The sequence below is a fragment of the Aphis gossypii genome, unplaced genomic scaffold (genome assembly GCF_020184175.1).
Source record: "Aphis gossypii isolate Hap1 unplaced genomic scaffold, ASM2018417v2 Contig00402, whole genome shotgun sequence".
Taxonomy (NCBI): domain Eukaryota; kingdom Metazoa; phylum Arthropoda; class Insecta; order Hemiptera; family Aphididae; genus Aphis; species Aphis gossypii.
This window is the reverse complement of record NW_026083093.1, coordinates 109716-122354: the sequence shown is the minus strand read 5'-3', so window position 1 is coordinate 122354 and position 12639 is coordinate 109716. Positions and strand designations below refer to the sequence as shown.

General features: G+C 31.5%; 1 protein-coding gene and 1 pseudogene across 1 annotated transcript; both read right to left on the bottom strand.

Moving 5' to 3' along the window:
• Positions 1-6506: 6506 nt before the first annotated feature.
• On the bottom strand, positions 6507-7418 carry LOC126554027 (uncharacterized). Its single transcript, XM_050209146.1, has one exon. The coding sequence runs from the start codon at positions 7416-7418 to the stop codon at positions 6507-6509; it is 912 nt and encodes a 303-aa protein (XP_050065103.1).
• Positions 7419-7462: 44 nt separating this feature from the next.
• LOC126554028 (uncharacterized) lies at positions 7463-8045 on the bottom strand (annotated as a pseudogene).
• Between the last annotated feature and the right edge of the window lie 4594 nt (positions 8046-12639).

Below are 12639 nucleotides of genomic sequence, written 5' to 3'. Positions count from 1 at the left end.
TAAAAGTTACTTTTTTAAATAACTAATGAGTAATAATTTATGTGAAAATCAGAAAATGTAACTTATGAAATTATGAAATATACTGAAATTTAGCACTTTTATTTTTTTGGAATACATTTCAATTTTAAATGTATTTTTAAAAACTATTACCTAATATAGTAGCTAATAAATATTAAATAATAGTTATGCCTAAATTATCTAACTTATAATTGTAAAAAATTAAATAATGGAAAATATTACTGTACTACAATTAATTAATTATATGTATAACTGTAGGTAAATAAATTAATGAACATTGTAATGTTTGTTTTTAAGAATTCAATGACTTAATCTAACTATTCTATTACCATTTATATTTTTTTAGAGAGTCCATCCATTCAAATTAAAGGTCTTTGAAAATGCTGTAAATGAGGGAAAATCTAATTCAAGTCGACCAAAAAAGAAAATTAACATTGGGCAATCTGAATGTACACAAAAAACATCAGTTCAATCAACACTTGAGTGCTATTCATCTGGTAAAGGTAAAGAACACACAAAAGTATCACAGAAAAGTTTAGACAAACTATTGTTGGAATTTGTTATTAGTGAAACTCAACCTTTAAGCATAGTAGACAAACCTGCATTTGTAAATTTAGTAAAACTAGGTTTGCCTAATGAGTTAAAAGTTATGTGTAGAAAAACGATGAAATTGCGTATTGATAATGCTTACTCAACTATGGTTGATAATCTTATAGCAAAATTATCAAATGTTGAACATGTTGCTACTACAGCTGACTGCTGGACAAAAGGCAAAAGAAGTTATTTAGGAGTCACTTGTCACTGGATAGATAAAAAAAGTTTCAGTAGAGAATCAGTATCGTTGGCTTGTACTCGTCTAAAAGGACGTCATACTTATGATGTATTAGCAAATGCATTATATAAGATTCATGCTATGTATAAAATACAAAATAAGATTGTTGCTAGTACCACAGATAGTGGCTCTAATTTTGTTAAAGCATTTAAATCATATCAAAATTCCAATGATACAGATGATGAATCCGATGAAGACGAAGATTGTAATGATGATGAAGTGATTGACTTGTTTGAAATCTTGAGCAATTGCACAGAAGAAGATAATGATATGTATATCCAATTACCTCCACATTATAGATGTGCAAGCCATACATTGGATTTAATCGCCAAATGTGATATAGATAAAATGATAAGAAGTGCTGATACTCCATTCAAAAACTGCTATAGAAAAACGCTTGCCAAATGCTCATCGTTGTGGACAAAACAAAACATGTCGACTTTGGCTGCAGAAAATATTCACAATTTACTTAATGTTTATCTAAAAACTCCCAAAAAACCAGATGGAATGCTACATACGATGGATTATTACAAATAAAGACTATCTTATCAAGCTTAAATGGAATGGAAAAAATTAATCAAGCAATGGACTACTGTGAAATTCAGCGATTCACAACTCAAGAAATTAAGCTAATTGAAGAATACTGTGAAGTTATGGCACCACTCGCTGAATCTTTAGACTTTTTGCAGGGGGAAGATGGTATGTTAATGGGTTATTTGCTACCAACTCTTTATGCTTTAGAAAAAAAAATGACTATTTTAGAACAAAAAAACTTGCAATTTTGTAGCCCACTTGTCAAGACAATTAAAAATTCATTAAAAAAACGATTTAGCTCTGTATGGAATAAAAAAGAGCTCATTATAGCGTCATGTTTAATTCCACGATTTAAACTTGTTTGGCTTGAGGGTTGTAATTATTTCACAGCAGAAGCATGGCTCAAGACTTTATTTGAAAGTGTGGATGAATCGACTAATTCAGATAATAGTGAAAGTGACTATGCCCCAGAAGACTTTTTCTGTTTACCTGTTGCTAAAAAAAAATCAAAAAACTCCTCATGCATGGAAGAAATTGAATTGTATTTGAAGTCCAATTGTCAAGATTTAACTTTGCTACATACACACCCAGCAGTATTAAAAGTTTTTTTGGAGTATAACACACCAATCCCGCCGAGCGCACCAGTTGAAAGGCTTTTTTCCACAGGGTCAAATGTTATGACGGTAAAAAGAAACAAGTTGAGTGATTCATTGTTTGAAAAATTAGTTCTTCTCAAACAAAACAAAATGTCAGTATAAAAATATTTTTTCATCTCTATTATAAATAAAAATAATATATAAATATTTTGACTTTAAAGTTTAAAGTAAATTGATGAATTGTTTTTTTTTCATTCTTAATTTCCATTTTGTAGAATAAGAAATAAATTGAATTTAAAAAAAAAAAACATATTGTTGTATTATACTATGTCCTATACTCCTATGGGCTATAAGCCTATAACCTATAACATGTCTCTGTGTGGTGTATCGTGTATAGTACACACTATACACTGTATACTATACTACTATAGTAATATACATGTATAATATTATGCAATATGAATGTATATATTATATATTTATATTTATAATTTATATAGGGTATAGACAGTGTTCATACTTCACATTATATATTTATATTGATTATTAATTATTGATTATTAAATAATAAACAATTCTGAGTGAAGGAGTGCATTTTTAGTCAAAATAATAAACTTTTTAATGGGGAAAGTTTCAAGTCTACGCTATACAGCTTTTGAATTATAACAAAAAAATCTAAGACAAATCATAAAATCGGTGCTCCTAGAAAGGAGTGAGTTAACCGATTTCAGTGGTGGTCAATGGTGTTTTTTGCGAAAAATTTTTAAGTCAGAAATAATCGGTTAACTCTCTCGGTTCGATTATTTCTGACTTAAAAATTTTTCGCAAAAAACACCATTGACCACCACTCAAATTGCAAAAAAAGGAACATGAAGGAACGGGAACGCGTTCTTTTTTCGGGACAGGAACGAGGAACGGGAACGAGTTCCTTTTTTACAGTAGGAACGAGGAACGGGAACGAGTTCCTTTTTAAAAGGAACTTTCCCAACACTGCTCCTGCTACCTGCACTACCCAATTTTAACAATTGTAGACTGATCAAACTAAAATAAAATTGTACAAACTAAAAAAACTTGTAAAAATCTGAGTGTGAAAAAAAACCAAATCACATATTATTTTTGTGATAAAATTATATACAATGCATTTTGCAGTTATGAGCATGCTCTAGTGCCCTACCAATTTATCTTTATATTTATAATATGTATTTATTGATTCCACACAAATTTTCTGGTATGATAAAAAAGTAGATATATGTTATATTGTTGAGTCCCGACTAGGTCGATTCATGCATCAACGTACAAAATGAATACGTCGTGTTGTTCAAGTAATTGTTTATTAAAATAGTTCTTGCACGAATACAAATATTATAAGCTTAAAGTAAAATATATAAAATAAGATGGTGAGTGGTGTTACGACCTGCCTCAGAAACTGATATCAAAATGACTTGAGTGATGTTACGACCGGCCTCTGAGTGTCATAGATATCCCTATTCGTTGGTTATACAGTAACCGTCTGTCGAGCTCTTGTCTCGATCCATCTTATTTATGATTTCTTACAAGAGTGGGCTGTGACTTCGTCATACGAGGGGTCCCGGAACGACTGCTTGTGTATTCTTACCCATGATTCTTATCGAATCGTTAAGACACCGAGTTTCGACTTTTGTAAAGAGACGTGTGATTTTACTTTAATTGTCAAATTATTATATTAATATAATATTCTACTCTCTCGTGTCCTGTACTCGTGTGCCTGTAGTATTAATTTTATAAGTTAGGAAATTTGACATTGTATGATCTTATGCATATAAAATAATCGATACGGACAGTACAGGTCCGTAACAATATTATACAGAGAGCGCTGGTTACTGTACAATGTACATATGCTATCTAACTTATAATTTTTCTGAATCTTAAACTTATAAAAATGAAAAAACCTCGACACCAGCCATAAGTTAAAAGTTTAAACTAATTTTATATTTTTTGAATTTTTAATTTTTTTTCAAAATTATTTATTTTCATATTGTCATAATTTTAAAATATGAACCTATAGTAAAACTATGTACCTAATCTTATATAAGTAATGTAAAATATATATTTAAAACAACTCTATCTTGGTTTATATGAATTATACGATACAAAAATGTTAATAAATAAATAAATATTATTGCAATCTATCTATACATATAAAATCCAAATACCAGTGACTGACTGATCGCTGTATCTCAAAAACTACTCAACGTACTGACTCAAAATTTGGAATAAAGGTTCTTCTCATATTTTCACCGTGCAATAAGAAAAACATTTTCAAAATCCACATTTTAAAGGGTTGCTCAAACGGGGATTTCGAGATTTACGATGGAAATTTTGTTTATAATTTTTGTTTATAAATGGTTGCTATAACAACCTGATTTATGTGTTAACACATTTATCACTTTATTATTACAGCTTATTATTATGTATAAAAACATGATAACATGAAGTCGTAAAATACCCCACGCATTTACGCATACACGAGGATAAGGCGTTTTACTTATTATTTTCGAATATTAATTATTAATGCGTCTTCGTGTACACACCCCAGTTTATGTACGGTTTTTTCTAATTCTTATCTAAAATTGTTTACATTCTTACAAATTAATAAAAACTAATAATATGGTTGTCGAATGTGAGCTGGTGACAGCTGTACAATTATTTTTGGTATTTATTGAGGTGTACCTCAATGATGAACTGTATGAAAAATTTGGATCAGAAAGGAACCAAGATTGCAAGGTAAAGCTCTGCACTTAAATGTAATAGACGCTATAGTTATCACTGGGAGCGCTAGAGGAGATATAGTTTTAATCCCGAAAATAACGTTGATTCCAACTGATTATCCTTTTGAATTAAATAGAATACAATCCCCACTTAAAGTTTGCTTTGTTATGACTATTAATAAGACTCAAGGACAATCATTGAGCATAACAGGGATTGACTTGAGAGAAGAATGTTTTTCACATGAACAGTTCTATGTCACATGTTCTAGAGTTAGTTCTGCCAGTAGTTTGGTTATTTTAGCCCCAAAAGGCAGTACCAGAAATACTGTTTGTAAAGAGTTATTGAGATAAATAAAATATGTCAATATAAATATATTTTTTTTTTTTTGGTTTTTATAACACCATAATGTAAAGTAATATTTTGCCGACAAATTACAATATTACAATACATGGGCAACTTAGGATCAACATAACATCTAAAAGCAGACTGTAATAAATATAAAAATTGATAAAATAAAAGTTACAGTAGGTAACACAAAAAAATGTACACGGGCGAAGCCGGGTTATTCAGCTAGTATACATATAACGGTACTGTAATAATTAAAAGTTTAAACATTCAAGCTTATTACTTGTTGTATAAAAATATTTATGTGCAAAGTAACATGAAATCAGCAATAATTTAAATAAAACTGATATCTATAAACTACCTACATAATATCTAAAAGTGCACTTCTATTTATATACTACTCAGGTTAATCACAAATAACTCTGGAAGGGATTGGGCAAAACGAAGGGATTTGCTGTACAAATGAGCACAAACAAATGCCACGGGTTTTAGTTCAAAATTTCAATTGGGCGGTTCCAACATATCTCTAGCACCACCCTGGGTAAATCGCGAATAACTCTGGAAGGGATTGAGCACAAACGAAGGGATTTTCTGCACAAAGGAGCACAAACGAATGCCCCGGGTTTAAGTTCAAAATTTCAATTGGGCGGTGCCGAGGACATGGACCTATAATAATGCGCAACCGCAAAATAATAACGCACGGCAAAATAATAATAATAATTTTAACAATAATTCGGCACCAATAACTTGTAGTTATTGCAATAAGATAGGACACAATAGTGTTAGCTGTTATATACTCTATTCAGAATAACCTTGCCCACTTTTGCGCATGCAACTGGACCGTCGGCAGTCGTCGGACCCCCCGGCTAGAATCAGGTGCACTGTGATTGGTCGTTAGTTGTCGACTGCTATCGTTACGCGTCGTTATCAATAGCCGCCGCCGTGTATACAGGGAATCATAATAACACAATCGAAATAATTATTACCAATAATGCTATAATCTATGCTTTATTCTTTACCGTTTTTTTTTACTGTTTTTTGTACTTTTACCTTATTGTTCTGCACCAAACACAATAACATTTATTATTAAAACCAAATAGGTATCAATATATGTAATTTAGTAAGAAATTAAAACTAAAAAATAAATACAAATTTTATACTTGCAAAAATTAAAGTCATATTTACAAAAATTACACACACATTTAAACAGTTATTTACAAAAATTAGTCATATTTACAAAAATTACTCACAAATTTAAACAGTTATTTACAAAAATTACACACACATTTAAACAGTTATTTACAAAAATTAGTCATATTTACAAAAATTATACACACATTTAAACAGTTATTTACAAAAATTAGTCATATTTACAAAAATTATACACACATTTAAACAGTTATTTACAAAAATTAGTCATTTTTACAAAACATTTATTCAGTATCTGAATCCGTTTCAGATGATGTGTCCCCCGTAATAGTCATCACCAAATCATCTTTCTCCGCGGACAACATCTCGTCTATTATATTATCGACCTCATAAAATTTTACCTCTTCTTTTTTCGTGTGACTAATAAAATTTTTCCACATTTGTGCGTCAACTCGATCTATGCCCTCTATTAGTAATTTTTTCACATCCGGAAGTTTGTAAGTTGTGTTGTTCATCCGAACATGGTTCTTCACCGATGACCATGCCAGCTCAATCGGGTTAAGCTCACAGTGGTATGGTGGAAGTCGTAATACTGTGTAACCACTGTTTTTTGCTAGTTCATCAATAACATACCTATTATGTGCTGGTTTTAAACGTTTCACTATGTGTGAAAGTTGAGGGATAACCATAGTTCGGTCTACCACTTCTCCCTTATCCTCCAACCACTTAATTATATCTGCCTTTCGTGTATTCGATGTTGGGGCTTTGTCTATTTTCATGGAATGGTAGGACGCATTGTCCATAACAATTACGGAGTTCGGTTTTAGGCGAGGTAGAGTGCCCTCCATCCATTCACGAAATGTGTCGCCATTCATCTCATCATTGTAGTCACTTGTATTTTTTTTCGATTCAAAACACAACAAACCACCGGGTACAAAACCATCTTCAGAGCCGATATGGAGTACAATAAGTCGTTTCCCTTTGCCAGAGGGATTAACTGCACCTGTCGATAGACCTTTCAAGAATGCATCCCGGTGAGACTGTACTGTTGTGTCGACCCACGTTTTCCATGTACAATCGCCAGCATTCACCCATGTTTCGTCGAGAAAATAAATGTGTCGACCCTCTTCCCGGTATTTGCTAATGCTATCCAAATACATTTTGCGCCACCAAACAATTTCATTCTTTTCAGTCATAGCACTGTTCCTACTTCGCTTACTGTAACGGAAATCTAAATCTTTTAAAAGATGAAATAAATTTGTGCGTGATACTGTTGGCAAACTGTCGTCGGCTGATACGGCTTGGTGGATTTTATCTATCGTAGGAATTTCACGGCGAAACCAGATACTGCGTACTGCGTTTTTTGCAAAATCATCAAAAAGATCACGAAATGATTTTTTCTTACGTGTGGTTTTTGCGACTGGCACCGTCTTTGTCTCATTGTAAGCCTTAATGATTGTGTGGATTGAACGTTCGCCAATAGCCAATTATTCTGAAATTTGTTTACGAATTTGCCTCATGGAAATGTTAGGTTCGTCCATTATTATACTCTTGTACATATTTACAATAGGGATTCTTAAATCCTCACTTATAGCCTGAAATAAAAATATTTTAAAAATAAGTCTCAGTAAAAATGCTGTCTTGAAAGACATTTGAAACAAAAACCATGTTTAATCGATTAAAACCATTTTTTTTTTTAAAAAACATGTTTTTTTTATAAACTCGGAATTTTTATATTAAATAGTACTCACTTTCCCACTTTTCTGCTTTTTAATTGGTGATGGGCCATATTCAGCATTATCCTCATCAGAACTGCTTGCCATTTTAGATGAATAATTCACAAAATAGTATATAAAAAAACAACAAATATCGGAAGGCGCGCGGTGTTTTTACGTGTTACGGAATGAACGTGTAAACCACTTGTGGCATAGTGACGTGTGATATTATAGTTCACTACGTATACAGCTGCAGCACGCCGGCGGCGGCGGCACAGCCGACAGCAGCGCGACTGTGGCAACAGACATGCGCAAACTCGACCAGTTTTCGTCGATCGAGTGGGCAAGGTTATTCTGAATAGAGTATAGTAAGCGTAAGCAACGGGATGAGCGTAATAATGTAAACCGGACGGGAAACGGTCAAGTGTCGAACGGGAACGGCGTCCGTTCGATGAACCAGATAACGGCCGTAACGGAGGAATTATCACTCATCGATGTTTCACCATCGTATCAGTAATCAATGAAAATCACGTTACATTTAAATCACCTAATTTTAAAACTGTTGTATAACAGATCTTCTTTTAGACACCGGTAGTGAAATCAATTTAATAAAAATAAATTAATTAACAGCCGAAACATTAGTAAACGAAAAAGAAAAAATAAATTTAAAAGGCATTAACGATAAAATAGTAACTACCATAGGCAAAATTACAATAATATTAATATTAAATAATAATAAAATAAAAACAGAATTTCATGTGGTCGATAAGGAATTTCCAATACCGCGAGATGGAATTCTAGGTCACCACTTCCTGTTATAGAATAACGCTATAATAGATGTTGCGAATAATATATTAACGATAAACGATGACACTCCACACGAATTAAATAAAGATAAAATGTGTTATACATTAAAACCGCGAACGGAAACAATAATATCTATACCAGTAGCTGATCCGATAATGGAAAATAAAAATATTTTAATACAGAAACAAGAATTAATACAGGACGTATATTGCGCTAATATAATAAACACGGTAAAAATGGAAACACGGTAATAAGTATTGTTGCATGCCAGTATCAGATTTGAATCCAGATGGTTATTTTGAACGAAAGTTAAACTCAATAACGAAATATGTCTTTATTGCATATAAATTAAATACATGTAACAAACAAAATAAGTGGCTGAGTGACGTGAAAGTGCTCAGTTGTTGATAGCTTTGGTACATCTGTCGTTGCTGGTCTTCGGGCTCCCTTATATATCGTGGTGCGTCTCTTGTTTACGTCGTGTGGTCGCCTTTTGGGTGAAACCAGGTGTCCTTGTGGTTGTTGTTGCAAATTCGGACACGAATTTGAAAATGTGCAATACCATCTCAAATGTATCATTAGTGCACTATAATTATTGGTGCGCTTACAATCCCGACACAACGTGGTCATAGTAGCAACCGCATTGCTCTCGACACGAGGCATGGTTATACTAACTTAGCCTTGATATCTTGTAGATATCTCATAGCCCATAACAGTATACTGAATATTTCTGAATTACCACAAAACATTTATGAGGACCAATTGAATAAAATATTATACGATAATGACATAAAATATAAATTACACGAAATAAATGTAGGAAATGATAATAACGATCGCGTAAATAAAATAAAAAGTTTAATACGTAGTGACCATTTAAATAACGAGAAACATAAAACAATATTAGAAATATGCGAACATTTTTCTGATTTATTTCATTTGGAAAATGATTATTTAACATTTACTAACGCCGCGGAACACGTAATAAGAGTACCCGCTAATCAGCCACCGATAGATAGAGACCGTATAGATTGCCACAAGCACAACAAAAGGAAATTGAACAACAATTAGTTAAAATGGATTAAAACGATATCATAGAACGATCTATGTCACTTTTTAATGCACCTTTGTTGTTAGAAAAAAAGAAATCAGATTCATCTGGTAAAGATAAATTTCGAATAGTGATTGATTTTAGAGCACTTAAATGACCATAACACTCAAAAAAATAAGTCTATTTTAAAATATAGTATTAAGTGAAATAAAAACAGAGATACCATTAAAATATATTTACAACTATTATTTAGCCTGCGGCAGTCATTTGAAAAATACGCGTGACGTCATAATTTCGCCGCCGGCGATTACTCTGTATACGATTTTACGGGAGTAATACGACTTTCGCTGTTTAATCTCTTATAAGTCGGCTAATACTCAATTTATTGATGTAGACCTTTATAATAATTTAAAATTCACAAATTGTTCTTTTATTGCATGTTTTTACAATAATAAGTTCACTATATGATTCAATTAAAAATTAAACAAACATTTATTTATATGACTGTAGACTATTTTAGCCTTTAGGACTGTTGTCCACCGTATTATTATTGTGTAAATGTAACTATATTTATACATGTTTGTAGATAATATTTACAGTATTGTTTAACTTAGTATAATGTTGTGTTTATCGTAGTATAAATAACAATATTTTCCCAGAGGTGTATCAAAATAAAAACTGTAATAATTAATATAAATAATACTGTTTATACTCTATTCCATTTAAGAGCGCACCGCGTTGGCGCATCCAAATGAATCGCCGAGCAGCTCCGTCAGCCTGGCACCCCGAATTCAAAATTTTTAACTCGAATCTTTTTAGATAATTAGTACCTAATTTGTAACAATTTGTAACGCAAAAATCAGAATTTGTAACACAAGTCTTACCCCCGAAAAAAGTGTTCTTTTTTAGGGGTGCTGGGCTGACGTCAGCCTAGCACCCGAATTTAAAATTTTTAACTCAAACCTTTTCAAATAATTAGTACCTAATTTGTAACAATTTGTAACGTAAAAATCAGAACTTGTAACACAAGTCTTACCCCCGAAAAAAATGTTCTTTTTTAGGGGTGCTGGGCTGACGTCAGCCTAGCGCCCGAATTTAAAATTTCGTACTTTTTTTTTTTTACAAAATTAGTAACCTACTTGTAATAATTTGTAACGCAAAATTTAGAATTTGTAACACAAAACTTCACCCTTGGATTGACGTTCTTGTGTTGGGGTGTAATATTGACAATATTATGAAGTATAATACTTAGGAATAAAGAAATACAACATATTAAACTCAATCATAAATGAGTTAATTATAATACTATTAAAATAAAAATTTAGACTTCATATACATTAAACATAATACACGTTATAACATATTTTACAATGTATAAAATAAAATTTCTATGTTTACTAAGTGGTTTGGTTTACATATTTTTAACTTCTCTTTTGTATCATCATAGCACTCCCATGTTCCATTTGATCTGTAGCAGTATGCAGTATAATGACCAACAGGATTTCTGAGGTTCATTTTGTTGGCATCATTAAAAGTGACTACGCCACGTAAGTGAAATGTTAACCCTTGGATATTTAATTGTTTTGGAATGTCATTAAGTTTCCACATAACCAATCCAGCATAGTCAACAGATCTTTCAAAATCTATATAAAAAAAAAAGTATTTAATTTGATTTATTTATATAATAAAAAGACTGAAGACATTTTTAAAAAATAATATACATTTAAATAATTTTTTTTTCTGTGAATTAAAATACCTTCTTATCCACCTATAATTTTCTAATATTACTTAATATGTAATTACTGTTTTTATTATTACCTTGAGGTATTGATACGAGTTCCACAACTATATGTTTCATTAATTCGAATTTAACTAATCTATCACAATTACAATTGATTGCTACACAACCAATAGTTAAAGGCAAAAAAAATTTGTTTATTTCTTCTGGTAAATTAATATTTCCATCAATGACATTTAAGCAAACTACAATTCCCTCTTTTTTATATTCCGGTTCAAAACACAAATTATTTGTACAAGAGTTGGATCGTATATATGAAGGCATTTTTTCCATCAACTTTTCACATGCTGAAGCTGCTGTATCTACAGTATTGATCAATGTTATATTTCCAAGCAATTCTTCTGATGTCGTTATGTAAGGGAGAGCCAATAAATAAATTCGCTCTTTATATAATTCTTTGTAATTTTTGTTTTCTAAAATACGTAAAACAAAAGTAGCTGTGCTGTTTTTTTTTAATTCTTCAGATAAAAACGTACGATATAAATTACTTTCCGCAGCTGACACTGCTATGATTGATAATAATGAGTCTGAACAACAAGTATTACTAAGTAACACTTTATCTAATCCATGTACAGATATTGGCTTATTTTTAAAAGTAGAACCATTCTTAAGAAAAGCGATTTCAACAATAGATCCTTTTTTATTTAAATCGATGTTTTCGAATCCTGGCTGTTTCTCTAAATATGATTTTGCCGAACGCTTTTTTTCTAAGGGTTTACTTTTATTTTTCCAATTTTCTATTGAATTATTTTCGTTACTTAATTCACTAATTTCATAACAATTCAAACATATTTTGGTTTCACCGCATCCTTCTTCGCTGTCAGGGTTTTGAACGGAACATCCAAATAAATGTATTGCCCTTCTACATAAATAACAACGATGAAGTCCAGTTGGAAAATGTCCATTTTTACACGGATCGCATGAATTTAAACATTTGTCAAATGTAAGGACTGTTTCCTTGTTTATTCTTGTTTCCAATTTGTCATTTGATGAATGTAATGAAAAGGACCTATTATCATCTGAATTAATTTCATGCGATGAGTCAT

What these genes read in the sequence shown, in the direction of transcription:
- LOC126554027 (XM_050209146.1), bottom strand. Translation starts at nt 7,418, where the DNA reads ATGACTGAAAAGAATGAAATTGTTTGGTGGCGCAAAATGTATTTGGAT.